This window comes from Rhinolophus sinicus, chromosome 16 (assembly GCF_057876585.1).
Source record: "Rhinolophus sinicus isolate RSI-liver-muscle chromosome 16, RSI-T2T, whole genome shotgun sequence".
Taxonomy (NCBI): Eukaryota; Metazoa; Chordata; class Mammalia; order Chiroptera; family Rhinolophidae; genus Rhinolophus; species Rhinolophus sinicus.
Window position 1 is genome coordinate 12,082,635 of NC_142516.1, and position 19,677 is coordinate 12,102,311.

Consider the following 19,677-nt stretch of genomic DNA (forward strand, 5'->3'; position numbering starts at 1 on the left):
TAATAAACACATAAACTAGAGAGGGCCGAAGACCAATAGTAGGTTATCTGATTCATGATTTTTCAAAGGCCTCAGAATTTCATACTTGAAAACTGTCTGCTCTCTTAAGATTCTCCACACGTCTTCCTAAACCACTATACCATAAATGTGAAGTCTTCAAGGAAGAAACTGTATACAATTCCTACATGATCTTAGGAAAACAAAAGGTAAGCGTTTGTCCTTAATTTCAACCAAATTAAGCCACATCCAATTTCTTTTCTGTACACAGTTTCGTATCACATAGATCAAATATCACAAAGGCGTTTTGTAAACTTGATGGCTAAAATTCCAAGGTCAATGCACAAATAATCTAAAAGTTATAGTTAAGCCTCCATCCAGTCAGCGCTCTGAATCAATGTTATATTCAAATACTTTTTAGAAAGGGCATATATTTAATACTGTTATCAGTTCTATCACCTATCTTGGAATGATAAACTTCATAATATTATTTAGTTACAAATAATGAATACATTCCTTTATAATTATACAAGTCTTTAGAGTCCAAGTAAGTATTGTAGTAATTACCGCTTTTCTCTGACACCCACCCTGAAAGAGTTAGGTGGGGAAGTGATGTAACTTTTCTATAGGAAAAAGCCTTTTGTATTTTGGAAAAGATGAACAAAGTTTATAAGATCTCTTGTATCAAGGCCAGCTTAGACCAGCTAATGTCCTAAAACTTTGGGCAGATAGCTCAGATAAAGTGTCTCTCCACTGACTCAACTCTATTTTCATTTAAAGCAACATCCAAAGATCACAGATGCCTTAAATCCTAGCTAACGTCTATTAATTAAATCGTCTAGTTTAAGTCATGGAGAGGCAAGATTCCACACAGCTTACTCTGTATACATTGTACTTTATTTAATCTTTTATCTGTTTCTTTTTCCTTCCAGTAAAGGATGAGATACAACAGAATAACAATTCTATTGTTATTGCTTTTATTGTGCGTATGGGCCCTACAAAGAGAATATCAATTCAGGTAACTTTTAAAAATTAATGAATATTGTATTCTGGTGTTTGGTAAGGATCTGTTTATGTCATAAAGGTTACAGGCTCACCCCCTGAATAAGTCAACATCCAACTATATCAATCCAAATATACCCAAATATCTCCAATGATATCTGAATACATCAGAATATAGCCTTCAGCATAAAAATCCTTTGTTTCCAATGGGATCAATGGTAAACATAATTTTTGTAAGCCCATATGTGTGAGAAGAAGTAAAGTTCAGCTGCCAAAACAGGTACTGTATAATTACAGCAATGTCAAGTAGCAAATATTATAGAGAAACTGCCATTTTTAAATAGGTGGCATCTTCTTTAAGAAACATCCCTAATATTGGTGGCTTTGGGCACTATATAGAGTATTTGCCCTCCACATATTTGAGACAGGCAGAAAGACCTCATAGGCAATTAGCAAATGTCATTGTTTTAATGATATTAAGTAAGCTTCTCTCATTTGTGTCTCAAAGGATGAGTTATTTTTTAAGATACAGCATGAGTAATTTTTTGTCAGTCATTTGATACGATATAGCATATGAGGGATATTTATCAGTCAAATCACCTCAGTAATTTTTATCATGTTCATTACTGTATCTCCACAACCAACCATGTACTTGGCATGTAGTATGTGCCTTGGTCCGTTCAGGCTGAATGAACAAAATACCGTACACTGAATGGCTTATGAACAACAGAAATTTGTTTCTCATAGTTCTGGAGGCTGGGAAGTCCAAGATCAAGGCACCAGCCGAGAAGGTGTCTGGTGAGGGCCTCTTTCTGGTTCACAGACAACCATCCTTTCACAGTGTCCTCACATGGTGGAAGGGACGAGGGATCTCTCTGGGATCTCTTTTCTAAGGGCACTAATCCCATTCACGAGGGCCCCACTCTCGTGACCTAATCACCTCCCAAAGATCCCACCTCTTAATATCATCATGGGGGGCGTTAAGGATTTCAACAGATGAATTTGAGGGGAACACAAACATTCCATCCATAACATTCTGTGTGCATGAAATATTTGGTAATACTAGGTAATAAAATGAATGGATGGATGGAGTGTAATTCTAGTCATCTTAAATGTGGAAACCCCTCATATAAATTTAAAAGTAATATAATGCTTTTTATTTCCCCTAAGCATGAAGAAACTACAGAGGATATATCAGTGCTGGTAAGTCTTTATGTACAAATATGCTATGACCTCTTCTTTGAGGATAAAACCAGTTGGAGGACAAGGGAGTACCTGCCAGTCCTTGGTTCCTTCAGGCAGGGTAAACCAACACAGTTTTACAAACACGTGTTGGAGATATTTATTTAAGGTCAGAATACTAGGAGTCAAAGAAACAGCAGAGTGGCAGAGTTCTGTCTCTGGTTAGGGGAACGTGTTACAGGAGCCAGAAGCCAGCCTCCAGGAACCTTGGGTCTTTTCAAGCTTTGGGCAAACACACAGGAATTAAGTCTTGACCAAAAGATTCTCAGGAGATTGCTACAAAATTATGCCATCAGGATGTGTGCAGAAAAAACGGACTTCAGCAGAGAGGAAAATTTGCCCAAAGACTGTGTAAGATCCAATACCATGATATGTTCTTCAATTTCTCCTATAGTCGTAAGATCCCCCAGTGAAGGGAAAGCAACTTTCCTTTCTGATGCTTGTTGTCCAGGGGCCTTGTCTCTCTGATGGTTCTATGATTTCCACCACGCCCACTAAAATCATGACTCCACACTTAGGTGAACTGTGCAATGCATGGAAATAAGGTAGGAAGAAGGTTTTCCTGTAGCGGGCAGAGTAAGTTGCCCCCATATGTAACCGTGGCTAACAGGGGGCAGTAACTTTCAACCACCTGAAAATAGCAGGGAAACCCCTAAGCAAAGGTGGGAACATTCAAGAAAGTCTGCTCAAGTAGAGGGTGGAGAAGGAATGGATTAAAATATTTTCTGAAATATATGGTGATGGAAGGAGAACTGACTCTGGGTGGTGAACACACAATGGGATTTATGGATGATGTAATACAGAATTGTACACCTGAAATCTATGTAATTTTACTAACAATTGTCACCCCAATAAATTAAAAAAATACATATATATTTTCTGGCAGAATGTATTCAATGCAACACAATCGCACAATCGTTCTATTATTAATATTAGTTCTCTTTAGCCATATCATCCTAACACTCCTCATTCGCAGGCATCACTGACAATGGGAACAGGTGCTGGGTAGAATGCCACGTCTCAGTCACACCCGACGTTGCAGTTACTCGTCTGTGTACATACATAGGCACAAAGGCCATCTTATGACATACAACTCAGCCCAATAGCTGCCCAGTCCCCTCGTTAACTCAGCCCAGGGGCAGCTCTCCAAAGGTGTCCTAGCCAGGGTGCATCAGTGTGTAGCAAGGAGGGAAAGTAAGGACTCGGACACAACTGCTTGTCTTCCCACCTGCTCTGTGATTATGGACAAGATCATAAAAACGCTCTGTGCCTTAGTTTCCTCATCTAGTAAAATGGGGATAATAATAATAACAGTACCTATCTCATAGGGGTGGATTAAATTACATAGTACTTAGGAATGTATGCCATAGGTATTAGCTTTTGGTTGTTGTTTGGTAGTTTCTTTTTTTTTATTTTTCTTTTTTTCAATTATAATTGGCATATTAGCAATTAACAAAAGGCATCTCACTTCATCTAGCAGATTAGGAAATTCTTCCCCTGGGAAGGGATATTTAAAACGAGAGCCAGAGGCTATGCGGAAATTAGCAGGTTGAAGCTGTGGCATGTTTAAGGAAATAGAAAAAGAGCAGTGAGCCTGGAGAATTGTACGTGTGGGGCTAGGTAGGGAGGTGGCTGAACAGTGTGAGGGTCAGATCATGCAGAATATTATGGCCACATAAGGAATGCGGATATGATCCTAGGACAGCGGGAAGCTGCTGAATGCTGTTAAACAGAATAGTGACATGATAACTCTGGAGCTTCACAAACATGATACTGGAAGCAGAACGGAAATATGAAGAATGGGTTGAAAAGGGGCAGTGCAAGGACAGGCCGAGAGGGCAACGCATTGCTAATTGTGGGGGATGGGAATATAGAGGTTCATTACATTGGTCTCTTTACATTTGTGTACCTTTCACATTTTTCATACTAAAAAGTTTTTTTTAAGTGTATGGTGAAACCAATTAGCAGGGGTACCCCAGACAAGAGATGATGGCGACCTGAAGTCCTGTGGTGGCAGGGCATGGAGATAGGGGACGGACGTGAGAGATGTTTTGGAGGTCCAACCAGGAGGGTTTAATGATGGACCTCATGCTGGGATTTAGGGAGCACCCTGACTCTCCTATTTCTGCCTTGCCAATCCAAGTGGATCCAGGCAGATAAGGCAACATATGAAAAGGACCTACTTTGGGGAAGAGACGATGACTTTGACATCAAATCACCTCATTTTGTGGTGTTGGCGCCAACTTCAGGTAGAAGATTCAGAACACAGTTGGATATAGGAGTCTTACACGCCTGAGAGAAATCTAGTTGTATATAAAAATTTGAAGCTCAGGAGTGTCAACTGATCAACTAGAAGGTCTAGGAGAAACCCTTCTGAGAATAATGATCTAATCAAGGCTCCTGAGCAGACAGTGTATGTAAGGCTAACCTTAGACAGAAGGCAGGGATATAGTTCCATGGTGATAGAAAGGAAAAATATTCAGCACATAGGTAAATCTGGAGGTGAGGTGGCAGAAAGTTGAGGGAGTTTTCATCTGATGGCTGCTAGCTTCTCTGTGCATTGGAAGAATAAGAATGAGAACTGTGGAAATACAAAGATTTCTGGGCAGCACAGCATTCAGTTGGGGTTGGAAATCATGATTTTTCCCTGCCACCACCGCCAAAGTTTATCACTGTTCTCTCTGCTTCACGCTCATTCTACGGTCTGTATCTGTAACACAGCCCATGATTTGATAGACACTCAGTTCCCTCAAACTCTAACAAGGTAGAGTGTGACTCTTTGCATTATTTTTCTTGATAGGTCTGCGAATACTCAACCAGAAGAATTAAAGCTATCAGACTGGTTTATTCCCAAGTAAGAACTCCAATTCTGACATGTGAGATTTTTCCATAGATTGCTTGATAGAAGTTACCAGATGGCAACAATACCACGACGAGCATTCCAAAAGTTGGAGAGTAGATGGAACTTTGATTGCATTTTTAAAAATAAGCAGTGGCCAAGACCCACTGGGAATGGCCATTAGGACCCACAGCCTCCATGAATGTGTAGATAAGAGAAACTCAAAGGTCCTAGAACAATGGCAAGTCAAAAGTGTAAGGGTGTATTTGAGCCATTTGGTTGATTCTCCTCATTTTACCAAGGAGAGAACCAAAGCCCAAAGCAGAGAGATAGGCTATCTGTGCACTATATGTTCTAATACAATGGCTTTCCTCTGGCCTCTCTGCTTCCACCTTCTCATTCTCCCCATCTGTCGTTCACTATAGTATTTCAGGACTTCTCCAAATTAAAATTTGAAAGGAGACATCCATTTAAGATCATTATTGGATAATGACCCATGACAGCCTCCCATAATGTAACATTTGTCAGGTCTAATTAGGACACAGGAAGCACACCAATGATTTAAACAGATAATCTAACATAAAGATTTGTTACCTAGTATAAAGTTGTTAACTAGGTAACTTGAAAGACTGAACAGAGAACACTAAGCTGATATGGAGGGAACAACTACAGGAAGTAACTATTCCTCCCAGGGCTGAAGAAACAAAAGGAAGAAGCTGGAATTATTAAACCTTAGAAAGTTAAAGACGCTCCAGGAGCTTAAACTCTGAAGTCTCTCACCTGGGGCTGGTGTCTCTGAGGGAGGCCTCTTGGGGCAGGGAAACAGACCTCAAAGGAGCACAGTGAGACTGGTTTTGCAAGTTTTGGAAAACCTGAAAGCTAGATTCAACTGCTGACCTGGAAGGGAATTGCTATTGCGGTGGTGAAGATGCTGGAATGGGACTTGCAGGAACAGGATGCAGACGAGAAGCCCACAGGAAACAGGAAAGAGCAAGTTCCTTCGTCCCCCAGCCTTGTCGTTTTCCTCCAGTGCCCTCTAGTGGCGGAGCTTCACACGGTGCCTGCTGGCCAAGTAGGAATGTGGTTTGCAGGATCCCAGGACAGCATAATAAAGAGTATTGTGCAGTGGGTTTGGTTATGCAAGATAGCAGCTTAATAACTGGCACAGGTTCCCACTAAGACAAGTAAGGCATAGCCTCTTAATTCAAGGCGGTGAATTCATCAGAACAATTGAACAAGGGAGAAAAACATATAATCATGTAAATAGATTCTAAATAGGCTAGTGACAAAATTCAATTCCCATTGCACATTTTTTTTTCGTAAGCAACAGAAATTTATTTTCTCCCAATCTGAAGGCTTGGAAGTCCAACATCAAGGTGTCTGGCCAGTTTGGTTTCTCCTGAAGCTCTCTCCTTGGCTTGAGGGTGGCTGTCCTTTGTCTGTGTCCTCATGTGTCCTTTCTCTGTGCACGTGCATCCCTTGGTGTCTTCCTCTTCTTATAAGGACAGAATCCTGTTGGATTATGGCCCCACTGTTAGGACCTCATTTAACCTTCGTTACCTCTATAAAGACCCCATCTCCCAATAGCCACATGGGGGATTAGGGCTTCAATGTAGGAATTTGGGGGTGGGGGGAAGTGGCAGGCACAATTCAGTTTATAACAGGTTCTGAGGTAATTAATAGAGTCTTTTTCTTCCAATTGCACTTCAATTTCCATTTTCTTTTTTTTTCCTTGTTGACCATTAAGGTTGAACACATTTTATATGAATGTTGCCAACTTGGATATTCAATTTTATAAAATGCCAGTTCATATCTCTTCTCTCCCCCCACTCCACACAAAGGAGTGTCTTTTTTTTCCTTAGAGATTTGAAGAGGCTCCCTTTACATCCCAGATACAATCTCACTGTCAGTTATATACTACGGAGTATTTTCCCTCTGTAGCTTCCTATTTTTTTATTGAGGTAAAATTCACCATTGTAATACGTACAATTCAGTGGCTTTTAGTATCTTCACAATATTGTGCAACTATCACCACTATCCAATTCCACACTCTCTTCATCACACCAAAAAGAAACCCTGTACCCATTAAGTAGTAACCCCTCATTCCCCTCTCCCCAGTCCTTAACACGGTTCCGCTTCCTGACTTTCTGTATTTGTCTATTCTGGACATTTCATATGAAATATGTGGAGTATAATATGTGGAGTATTATATCAGAGTATAAATTATAATGGACTATAAATGTCTGGCTTCTTTCACTTCGCATATTTTCAAGATTCATCTGTGTTGAATATATTAGTATTTCACTCCTTTTTGTAGCTGAATAATGTTCCACTATATGGACATACCAATTCTCCACTCAACAGTTAATAAACAGGGTTATTTCAACTTGTGAATAATGGTGCTATGACCATTCATGTACAAATTTTAATTTGCATTCGTCTTTGTAATTCTCTTTGGGTGTTTATCTATATAAGTGGAATTATTAGGTCACATGGTAATTTCATGCTGAATTTTTTGAGGAACCATCAAACTGTTTTCCACAGCAGCTGCAAAATTTTATTCCCACCAATAATATCTGAGGGTTCTAATTTCTTCACATCCTTCCTAACACTTGTTATTTTTTTTGGAGGGGGAGGGGTTGGTTTTATTTGTATTAGAGCCCTGCTAGTGTATGTAAAATGGTATATCTCATTACAGTTTTGATTTGCATTTCTCTAATGACTAATGATGTTTAGCATATCTTTTCATGTGCTTATTGGCCATTTGTATGTAGACAGAAATGTCTATTTAAATCCTTTGCTTATTTTTAAATTGGGCTGTCTGTCTTTTTATTGTTGTGTTGTAAGAGTTCCTTATATATTCTGATAGTAGGCTCTTTTAAGATAAATTATTTGCAAATATTTTTCTCCCATTCTTGAAAAAGAAAGGTGGGTTGTTTAATCATTTTCTTGGTAGTGTCCTTTGAAGCACAAAATTTTGGTTTTTGATAAAGTCCAATTTATCTTTTTTTTTTCTTTTGATGCCTGTGGTTTTGGTGTCATATCTAACAAACCACTGCCAAATCCAAGATCATAATTTACTGCAGTTTTCTAAGAGTTTTCTACATATTTTTTGCTCTTGCATTTAGGTGTTTGATCAATTTTGAGTTAATTTTTGTATATAATATGAGATTAGGGTCCAACTTCATTGTTTTTTTGTTTGTTTGTTTGTTTTTTGCATGTGGCTATCCAATTGTCAGCACAACTTGTTGAAAATATTCTTTCCTCATGGAATGACCTTGAAACCTTTATTTAAAATTAATCGATCATAGCAGTATGGGTTTATTTACAGACTCAATTCTTTTCCATTGATCTATATATTTATCCTTATACCAATACCATACTATTTTGATTACAGTATCTTTGTAGTAAATTTTGAAATCATGAAGTGTGAGTTTTCCAACTTTGTTCTTTTTTTTCAAGATGGTCTTTGTTATTTGGGGTCCCTTGCAATTCCTGATGAATTTTAGGCTCAACCTGTCCATTTAGTTTTTTTAAAAAATGCAGTTGGAAAATTGATAATGTATTAGTTTTCTAGAGCTGTGTTATAACAAATTATCACAAACTGGGTGGCTTAACACAATAGAAATTTATTTTGTCACAGTTGTAGAGTCCAGAAATCCACAATCAAGGTGACATCAGAGCCACGCTCCCTCTGAAAGCTCCAGGGAAGACTTCTTCATGCCTCTTCCACTTTCTGGCCCCAAGCATTCCTTTGCTTGGGGTAGCATAACTCCAATTTCTGCCTCTGCTTTTACATGGATTTCTTCTCTGTGTCTCTCCTCTATGTGTCTTTTCATGTTCCTATAAGGATACCTGTCATTGGACATGGGGCCAATCTATTTCATAATAACTTAATCATAATTAATTACATCTGCAAAAATGCTATTTCCAGATAAGGTAACATTCTGAAGTTCCAAGTTGATTTGAATTTTGGGGGGACACTATTCAACTTACTTATAGGTAGGGATTACATTGAATCTGTAGATAGCTTTGGGGTGATTGCCATCTTAACAATATTAAGCCTTCTAATTCATAGACATGGAATGTTCTTCCAGTTACTTAGGCCTTCTTTGATTTCTTTCAACAATGTTTTGTAGTTTTCATTGTACAAGTCTTATATTTGCTTGGTTACACTTATTTCTAAATACTTTATTCTTTTTTATTCTATTCTAAATGAAATTTTTTATTAATTTTATTTTGGATTGTTCACTTCTAATGTATGGAAACACACATGATTTTTGCAAGTTGATCTTGTATCCTGAAATACTTATGAGTTCTTATAGATTGTAGATTTCTTAGAATTTTCTCTGCTAGTAGAGCTATTTTCACTTCTTTCCAGTTTGGCTGCCTTTTATTTCATTTTCTTGCCAAATTTCTCTGCTAAATTTCCAGTACAATGTTAAATGGAAGTGGATAAAACAGACATCCTTGTCTGGTTTTTTATTTTAGAGGGAAAGATTTCAGTCTCTCAACAATAGATATGATAGCAGGTGTGGGTTTTTTATAGGTGCCTTTTATCATGTTGAGGAAGTTCCCTTCTAGTCCTAGTTTTTTTGGGGGGTATTTTTATCATGAAAAATTGTGAGATTTTATCAAATGGCTTTTCTGCATCATTTAAGGTTATCATGTGTTGGGTTTTTTCCTTTCATTTTCTTAATATGGTGTTTCACATTGATTGATACTTATAAGTTGAACTAGCCTTGCATTCCTGGAATAAATCCCACTTGGTCATGGTCAGATTTTAATATGCAGCTTGATTCAGTTTGCTAATATTTTGTTAAGGATTTTTGCATCTACATTCATAATGAACATTGCTCTATAGTTTTCTTTTCTTGAGATGTCTTTGTCTGGCTTTGGTATCACAGTAATGCTGACCTCATAGAATATGTTAGAAAGTGTTCCCTCCTCTTCTATTTCTTTGGAAGACTTAGAGAATGATGCTGCGAATTCTTTAAATGATTGGTAGAATTTGCCAGTGAAACCATCTGGTCCTGGGCTTTTCTTTGTTGGGAGATTTTTTATTACTAATTTAATCTCTTTATTTATTATAGGTCTACTAAGATTTTCTATTCTTGGACCAGCTGTGGTAGTTTGTATTTCTTGGAATTTGTCTATTTCATCTAGTTTATCTAATATGTTGGTGTATAATATGTTGGTTATTTATTGTATTCTGTTATAAGCCTTTTTATATCTGTGAGGTCTCTACTAAAGCCCCTGCTTCCATTCCTGATTTTAACAATTTGAGTCATCTTTATTTTTTTTCTTAGTCTTTGTCAATTTTGTTGATTTTTTTTCAAAGAACCATCTTGTGGTTTCACTGATTCTATCATTTTCCTTTCTCTGTGTCAGCTGTCTCTTTATTATTTTTCTGTTCTGCTTGCTTTAGGTTTGGTTTGCTTCTTTTTTTCTAGTTCCTTATTGTGGAAAGTTAGGTTATTGATATGAGATATTTATTCTTTTTAATATAGAGGTTTACACTATACATTTCCTTCTGAGCACTGCTCTTTACTGCATCCCATAAGTTTTGGTGTGTTGTATTTTTATTTTTATTCATCTCAATGTATTTTCTAATGTCCTTTGTGATTTTTTTCTTTGACACATTGGTTGTTTGAGAGTGTGTTGTTTAATTTCCATATATTTGGGAACTTTTCAGATTTACTTCTGTTATTGATTTCTAATTCCATTCCATTGTCAATGGAAAGATAGTTTGTATGTTTCCAACCATTTTAAGTTTACTGATATTTGTTTTATGGTCTAACATATGGTCCTGAAGAATGTTCCATGTGTATTTGAGAAGAATATGTATTCTGTTGCTGGTCAAAGTGTTCTATGTATGTCTGCTTCTTTCTTCTGCCTGCTCAAATCTGCTGTTGAAACCCTATAGTGAGTTTCTTTCATTTCAGCTGTTATACTTCTCAACTCCAGAAATTCTATTTGGTTCCTTTTTATAACTTCTATCTCTTTATTGGTATTCTCTATTTGTTGCAATAGTGTTCTCCTGGTTTCCTTTTCTTCTTTATTCATAGTTTCCTTGGGCTCTTTCAGCATATTCAAAATAGTTGATTTAGTCTTTGTCTAGTAAGCCCAACGTAGGGGCTTCACCCAGGACAGTTTTTGTGTATTTTTTTCCTGTGAATGGGCCATACATTCTTGTTTCTTTGTATGCCTCAAAATTTTTGGTTGAAAACTAGACATTTTGAATATTATGATGTGCTCACTCTGGAAATCAGATAATTTTGCTCCTCAGTTTGTTGTTCTTGCTTACTGTGGGTTATAGGTGTTTGTTTAGTGAGTTTCCTAAACAGTTTTTAAAAGACTGTATTATTTGTCCTGTTTGGTCTCAGAGCTTACTGTTCCTTTAGTTTATGGTCAGATAGTGGTTTTACAGAAATTTCCTTAAGTGTTTAGAGCTGGTAGGGGGTGGGGTGTTGGAGGAAAGAAGAGAAAAGGGAAGTGAAGGAGAAGAAGGAGGAGGAGGAGGAACAGAGAGGAGAAAAGAAAGCAAAAGAAAACTAAGAAAAGAGGGAAAAGAACCTCTTACAGTCTTTGAAGATTGGCTCTGTATTTGGACCCTCCTTCAGCATAGCCCAGCTATTTATAACTCTGCCTTAGCCTTCATTTCCTGCTGGCATTGAGCCTAAATATCAGCAAGAGATGAAAGCACTGTGTCTTCACAGATCTTTTCTGAGCATGCATCATGCCCTGAACACATGTATGGATTTCTCAATTCCTTGTTATACACAGCTTGTCAAAGCCCTTACTTTTAAAAGAACTCTTTCAAACTTTTCCTCCCAGCTTTCAACATATCTAGTTTTCAATCTAACCTGTAATATTTTGCCCCAGGTGGCAGGGGCTTGTTTCTTTTTTAAAGGAACACCCTTCACTTAGCCACATTTCCGTTCTAAGAGAGTTCTGAGTGCAGTGAAACAAAAGAAAGCACTATGAGTCAGTCCTTCAGAAAACTCTCAGATAGATATGTCAACAAAGACAAACGCAATTCCTTGGGAATTATAATAGATCCGCTCTTCTCCCTCCAGAATCAGATACCCACACTGAGAACATAATTTACTGTTTTTGATACCACGGCCATACTGGGGGAGGGAGCTGGTGCAAGGAAGGCTAAGTTAAAGTGCCACAAAGCTTTCCTACTCCTACCATGTAGAGTCATATTTTTCTTGATTTAACTTTTGCTTGGTTGCTCTAAATTTTTGGCTATCTTCCAGAGTGCTGACAGAGTTGATTCTAACAGTACTCAGTAATATTAGCACTGGAAGCATTTGAAATGATGAAAACTGGAAAGTTCAGTATTCAAAATATGGTCTCTAAAAATAGTCAATGTCAAAAAGCCTAATACCAGGAGATTTTGTCCAAACATAAGAGAAACGGTTGCTTCAGACTTTGGGCGACATTTCAACTATGTTTCCTCCAAGATCTTGGAATCTCAGTATAACTAATCTGTAACTGTACTTTTGTAATGATCTGGCCATTTATGATAAACTGACTCTCCAGTTTATAATAAGCATCAAGGCTTAGGGTTAGGAGTAAGGAAATGATGCAATCAGACATGAGCTTTATACAAAAGTAATATTTACTGCAGTTTTATTAAAAGGTATTTTGTTCATAATTCTTATGTCTTTATTACAGTGCATACAAGAAAGCAACTACCAACTGGTTAGCTCCAGTTGTGTGGCATGGAACCTACAAAGAAGAAGTATTGGAAAATTATTATGCAAATCATAAAATTACCGTGGGGTTGACTGTGTTTGCTGTAGGAAGGTAGGTAATGCCAAATGTCCTTTACATTCAGGCTTTTCATTGTAGAACATTAGAGATTATCAATAATCACACCTCAAGAATCTAGAAAAAGTAGAGTAAAATAAAGCCAAAGCAAGCAGAAGTAAGGAATTAATAAAGATAAGAACAGAAATCCGTGAAATTGAAAACAGAAAAGCAATAGAGAAAAATCAATGAAACAAAAAGTTGTTCTTTGAAAAAAATAAAATAAAATTCATAATCATCCTGGAAGTCTGGCAAAGAAGATAAATGACACAAATCACAAATACTGGGGGAAAAACAGAGTACATTACCTCAGACTTCCAGATATCACAAGGATAATCATGGAATACTACAAAACACTCTGCACACATGCATTTGACAATTTAGATGAAATAGATCTTGAAAAGCACAAACTACCATAACTCACCCATCATGAAATAGATCATTTGAATAACCCTATAGCTACTGAGGAAATTGAATTCATAATTTTATAAACTCCCAAAGTCTCCAGGCCCACATGGTTTCATTGGAGGATTCTACCAAATATTTAAAAAAGAATTAATATTAATTCTATACAATCTCTTACAAAAAAAATAGAAGAGGAGGGAACACTTTCCAATTCATTTTACAAAGGAAGTGCTGCCCTGATAGCAAAAATCATACCAAAAAGGTACAAGAAAGTATTAAGTAAAGTTGAACAATGTACCTATTGTTCATTAAAATGATAAAGTTTATCAACTTAATAGTAACTTGTTATTAAATATTGATAGTAATTTATTCTTTAAAAAGATAGAAAGAGGAAGGAAGAGAAGAAGGGAAGGAGAAAGGAATGAAGGAAGGAAGGAAAGAGGGAAGGAAGAAATATGTACTGGAAATGACATTGTAGATCTATAGGGAAAGACTTCCATAAATGATGCTGCAGAAAGTCGATGCCAACACGGGAATAATTAACATTGTACCTCTATAGCATACCCTATACAAGCATCTACAAACATCAAGTCACAGGTAGCTTAAAGACCAAAGTTAAAGGAAAAACTACAGTACCGCGTCCAGCGCAGACAGGAGGGGTAGGCCTGATGGGGAAGGGTGGGAGATTAAGAAAAACACAGACAGGAAAATTGGGATCAGGAGGTCCACTGTCCACGGATGGCAGAGCAGTGGTGCAGTTTTTATTTCTCACACGGTTTTTATACAGTCTTAGAACAATAGCCTATACAAGCTAGCATTAGTAGAACAAGCAAGTATCAGAAGAACATACTGTTCTGTAAATATGCAAGTTTGTATGTCTGTGGCTGTAACTGTGTTACCTTGTTCTTTCTGGGGGAAGATGTTGAGGCAAGGCCTCCCTTGAATGACCCTGCAGGCTGTAAGGTCCTTATCAGTGTATATCCTGCTCTCCACATCTCCCCCTTCTTTTTTTGGTTTAAGCCGTGGACTATGAGTCTCGTATATCATATAAGAAAATAGGTTTAAACCAATCACCCTTGTCTGTTGAAAGTATCATGAATGTAATAGTAATTGTTGTATGCACCTCCCCAGGGGATAAAACCTTTATGCTGAAACTTACTGATAGATGGAGAACTGATGTGGGAAGGAATATAGCCACAGAGGCAGAAGCTCTCCTAGCAGGGGGGAAGGTGGGGATCCATGTCCACCTTTATCAACACCATGAGAATTTAGATGACCCCTATGCGACTGTGCCTGTCTTAGGTTGTTCCTTCCTTGAGGAATCTTACCCGTCATTGACTAACCAGCCATCTTTTTGGGGTCGAGTTCTCCAGATGGCCCCTATGTGGCTGTGCCTGTCTTAGGTTGTTCCTTCCTTGAGGAATCTTACCCGTCATTGACTAACCAGCCATATTTTTGGGGTCGAGTTCTCCAGATGACCCCTATGTGGCTGTGCCTGTCTTAGGTTGTTCTGTCCTTGAGGAATCTTACCCGTCATTGACTAACCAGCCATCTTTTGGAGCCAAACAGGGAGATATAAGGTGTAAGCACAAAGGTGAAGTAAAGTCCCCAAAAGGATCAGTCTCACAGACTCTTATTTTTATTAGGAGGGCTAGGCATGAGACTCTCTGTAAAGAGTATTTGTAAGGTTTTATGCCCTGCGGCTGTATTTGTGTTATCTTGTTCTTTCTGGGGGAAGATGCTGAGGCGAGGCCACCCTGGATGACCTTGCAGGCTGCAAGGACCTTATCAGCCTACATCCTGCTCTCCACACTACAGTTTATCTTCATGAACTCAGAATAGGAAAGGATTTCTTAATCAAGACACAGAAAATACTGATCATAAAAGGGAAGGCTAATAAGTGTGACTGTACTACAACTAACTGTACCTAAGAAATCATCCAAAAAAACTAAATTGAGAGCCATTCTACGAAATATCTGATCAGGCGTCTTCAAAATGGTCAGGGTCATGAATGACAAGGAGAGAAATTGACGTGAATTAGAGAAGATTAAGGAGAAGTAATGACTAAGTGCAACATGTGTCCTGGATTGGATCCTGGAAACTAAAAAGGGCCATTAGGAGAAAAACTGGTAAAATAAAAAATAAATGTGGTTTAGTTAATAGTATTTTATCACTGGTAATTTCTTAGTTTTGACAAATGTACCATGGTTATATAAAATAATAACACTAGGGGAAAGTGAACAAAGTGTATATGGGTGTATTTGTAACTTTTCTGTCAATCTAATAACATTCCAAAATAGAAAGATTTTTGAAAATTGAAAACAATTGAGTTTTCCATTGTAGTGTAAGTGCCTCATCATAAGCTTTTTTGATTGTAAATGCCTGACATTAAGATTTTGGTTGCCCAGGCATCCATTTCAAATAACACATTGCCGGCTCAGTGATTACTAGCTACACAACTAGATAATGAGCCAGCCTCCCCACCCATGAAACTGTCCTTTTAGAAAGTCCTGGGTCATCTCGGTAACCCACTGCTTGAGTGACCCAATTTTTTCCTTCCCACACTTTAATTCCCGATCTTATGCTTTAAATTTGTCAATAAAGAGTAAATTTGAGAAACCCTAGGCACACCACACTTGATTCCAATAAAAGCAGAACCCCAGGTCTGAGCTCTCTGTCTCTGTCTCTGTCTCTCTCTCTGTCTCTCTGTCTCTCTCTGTCTTTGTCTCTCTCTCTCTCTCTCTCTCTCTCTCTCTCTCTCTCTCTCTCTCTCTCCTACCTTACTACCCCCGCCCCGTGTGGTCCTGGGCATACCATGTACCTTCCAGGACTTGTGAGCCTTGTTTTTTCAAAGTTCTCTGATGATGCTTCTGAGGTACATCTTACAATCAAAAGAAGAACCACAAGTGCTGGGCCAGTCATACTATTGGCTCTGATGGGGGAAATGTCTGTGGGGGTCTCACCACAAGCAGCAGGGACCCAGGTGAGTGGCTCAGGCATTCCTAGCCCATAGCATCACTATCAGCGGTTTGAGACAGATGCAAAACAGCCCTATATCGCACCACACTCAAAAATTAATTCAAGTGGATAATAGACTTAACTGTGAAAGATAAAACAAAGCTACTAAAAGAAAATGTAGGAGACTTTCCCTGCCTTCAGGAGGCAAAGATTTTGGAAACATGACACAAAAGCACTAACCATAAAAGAAATGTGGATAAATTGGACTTCTTTGGATTTCACTTGTTAGCTTCCAGGATTTCATTCTTTTTATGGCTGAGTAATATTCCATTGTCTATGTATATATGCTGCATCTTCTTTATCCATTCATCTGTTGATGGATAGTCAGGTTGTTTCCATATCTTGGTTATTGTAAATAATGCTGCAGTGAACGTGGGGTGCATATATCTCTTCAGATTCGTGTTTTTGTTTTCTTTGGATAAATAACCAGAACTTATTTTTAATGATTATATAAACATTATTTGAAACTGAACCACTTATGATTATCTTTCCTTTTTTAAATTCACCTGAGGCCATTTATTACTCTGACAATTTTTACTGGCTTGAGAGACTAGAAATGAGGACATTTGTTCTCCAATCGAGTAATCCTAGCACCATAGTAAAAGCCACAAATCAAAATAAGAATGACAGTGCAGACAGCGGGGTATTAACCATCTCACCTCTGACCGTTTTTGCTTAACTGACTACTCACAAAGCAAGCCGCAGACATCAATGACTGCTCTTGCGATAACTGTAGACCTTTCTCGTCTACAACCTCCCAAACAAGTTCCCATTGCTCTGAAAACCCTGAAAACTCTGGCTCTCACTTTGCACTGGGCTCTGGACAGTCTGCTGATCTCACCAAGTTTCACTCACTCTTGAGAGGAAGCTCTCTCCTCTCTTCTGATCCACAGAATCTCATCAGGGAGAGGAAAGGCAGATAATTCCACTTTCTTTTATATTGCTTAAATACAACTCAAGAAGCATATCTAATATTCAGCATTTTTGGATAAACTACAGTGTGATTTTTTTAAGTGTATTTTTAAAATATTATTATTATTATTATTATTATTATTATTATTATTATTGGGGAATATTGGGGCACAGTGTGTTTCTCCAGAGCCCATCAGCTCCAAGTTGTTATCCTTCAATCCAGTTGTGGAGGGCGCAGCTCAGCTCCAAGTCCAGTCGCTGTTTTCAATCTTAGTTGCAGGGGGCTCAGCCCACCACCCCATCCTGGAATTGAACCAGCGCCCATGCACTAACCAACTGAGCCATCTGGCCGCTCCTAAACTACCGTGTAATTTAAACAGTATGTGTTCCACTGAAATGTAAGAAAATGAAGTTAATCGTTTCTTTTTTGCTTCACAGATATACTGAATACTATTTGTACAACTTTATGTTATCTGCTGATAAATATTTTATGGTTGGCCAGAAGGTCATAATTTATGTCCTGACAGATGACTTCTCCAAGATGCCTTGGATAATGCTGAGTCCCCTCCGTACCATCAAAGTTTTTGAAATTAAGCGAGAGAAGAGATGGCAAGATGTGAGTATGATGCGCATGAAGACCATCAGCGAACACGTTGTAGACCACATCCAACACGAAGTTGACTTCCTCTTCTGCATGGACGTGGATCAGGTCTTCTTACACAAATATGGGCTGGAGACCCTGGGGGAGTCAGTAGCTCAGTTACATTCCTATTGGTATAAGGCCAATCTTACAGCGATACCTTATGAGAGAAATCAGTTATCAGAAGCATATATACCTATTGGTCAGGGAGACTTTTATTACCACGCTGCTGTATTTGGTGGCACTCCCATTCAGGTTCTTAACATTGCCAGGGAGTGTTTACAAGGAATCCTGAACGACAAGAAAAATAACATTGAAGCCGTGTGGCATGACGAAAGTCACTTAAACAAGTATTTCTTCGTCCATAAACCTACTAAACTCTTATCTCCTGAATACTGCTGGGATTTCAAGAGAGGATATAACAGTGATATTAAAACTGTCAAACTATATTGGGCTACTAAGCACTATAAAATTCTGAGAATGACCCAGAGCCCTTCCTTAACAGTTCTGGATTTATGAGCACCATTTTATCTTGTATCTTAAATAATTAGCACTTGACACATCTCAGCACTGAAAAAAATCACTAACGAAATGGCAAGCTCACCAACATCCATCCGCATACTTTTCCTCATATTCATTTTGAATCGTATAACATGGGAGTAGCAGTTGCAAAATGAATGTATTGACATCAGATGATGATATCCTGATTTCATATCCTCTGTGAATGTTGAGGATACATCATTTGTTGGAGCACATTGAACAAAATAGAATCTGTCATGAGAAAATGAAACCTGAAGTATTTTCATTGATCCAAGTACATATACATTTCTCATACTGCTTAAGGAAAGAGATCGTCTAGAAGTGTGGATAAGGAAAAGTGACTGCAACTATACTAATATACTCTCTCTGTAAAACTGAAGGCATTAATTCTGCCACCCGATGGTCAGACAGTTATTTAGGAAACTGAGTTATTCAAAAAGAACTACATGAATGAAACTGCAAAGTTGTTGTAAAAATTAATGAAAGAAAATAAAAACAATACATAGAGAAAACTGGAACTCCCCCTTTTCTCTCCCTTTGAAAATCTGCCCCTCAGTATTCCTTTTATATGCATTTATGTACCCACCTCATGAATACATGCACACACACGTGCCTGTTGTGTGCTTCTATAATATTTTATACAAATTGATTTAACACACACATGCACACATACATACGTGCACACACACACACACATTTATCAGTAGTCAGGGTCCACTTAGGAAAACAGAAACTACTATTCTAAGTATTTCAAACAGTGAAAATTTAACATAGGGAATTGGACATTTAGGTGATAAAAGAGCTGAGGCGCATACAAGGGAGAGCGAGGCAACCCATAATTTTACTTCTTTTAATGAAGGCAGCAGCACTCCTAGGGTGGGTGTCCAAAAAGAGTTCCAACCCAGCATGACTTGCCTGGCATAAGCTGGGTAACAGAGGAGTTCTAGTCACTGCTAGCGATGCCATTCAAAGAAGACGAGCGGGAGCGGGAGCGGGAGCGGGAGCGGGAGCGGGAGCGGGAGCGGGAGCGGGAGCGGGAGCGGGAGCGGGAGCGGGAGCGGGAGCGGGAGCGGGAGCGGGAGCGGGAGCGGGAGCGGGAGCGGGAGCGGGAGCGGGAGCGGGAGCGGGAGCGGGAGCGGGAGCGGGAGCGGGAGCGGGAGCGGGAGCGGGAGCGGGAGCGGGAGCGGGAGCGGGAGCGGGAGCGGGAGCGGGAGCGGGAGCGAGCGGCAGCGCTGTTCTTCTATCCTGTTCTCTTCTGCCA

At 38.7% G+C, this 19,677-nt stretch overlaps 1 protein-coding gene across 1 annotated transcript; it reads left to right on the forward strand.

Annotated features, from left to right (window-relative positions):
- Positions 1-2,170: 2,170 nt before the first annotated feature.
- On the forward strand, positions 2,171-18,751 carry LOC109447136 (N-acetyllactosaminide alpha-1,3-galactosyltransferase-like). The gene is made up of 5 exons (XM_088793136.1): positions 2,171-2,202; positions 5,042-5,095; positions 5,836-5,869; positions 12,777-12,898; positions 17,675-18,751. The coding sequence occupies exons 1-5, from the start codon at positions 2,171-2,173 to the stop codon at positions 18,393-18,395; spliced, it is 963 nt and encodes a 320-aa protein (XP_088649262.1). The 3' UTR covers positions 18,396-18,751.
- The last annotated feature ends 926 nt before the right edge of the window (positions 18,752-19,677 follow it).

Bases quoted from the DNA above. Each gene is read 5' to 3' on its own strand.
- LOC109447136 (XM_088793136.1), top strand. From the start codon at position 2,171: ATGAAGAAACTACAGAGGATATATCAGTGCTG. The intron at 2,203-5,041 runs GTAAGTCTTTAT...TTTTCTTGATAG, and splicing joins CAGAGGATATATCAGTGCTG to GTCTGCGAATACTCAACCAG. The intron at 12,899-17,674 runs GTAGGTAATGCC...TTTGCTTCACAG, and splicing joins ACTGTGTTTGCTGTAGGAAG to ATATACTGAATACTATTTGT.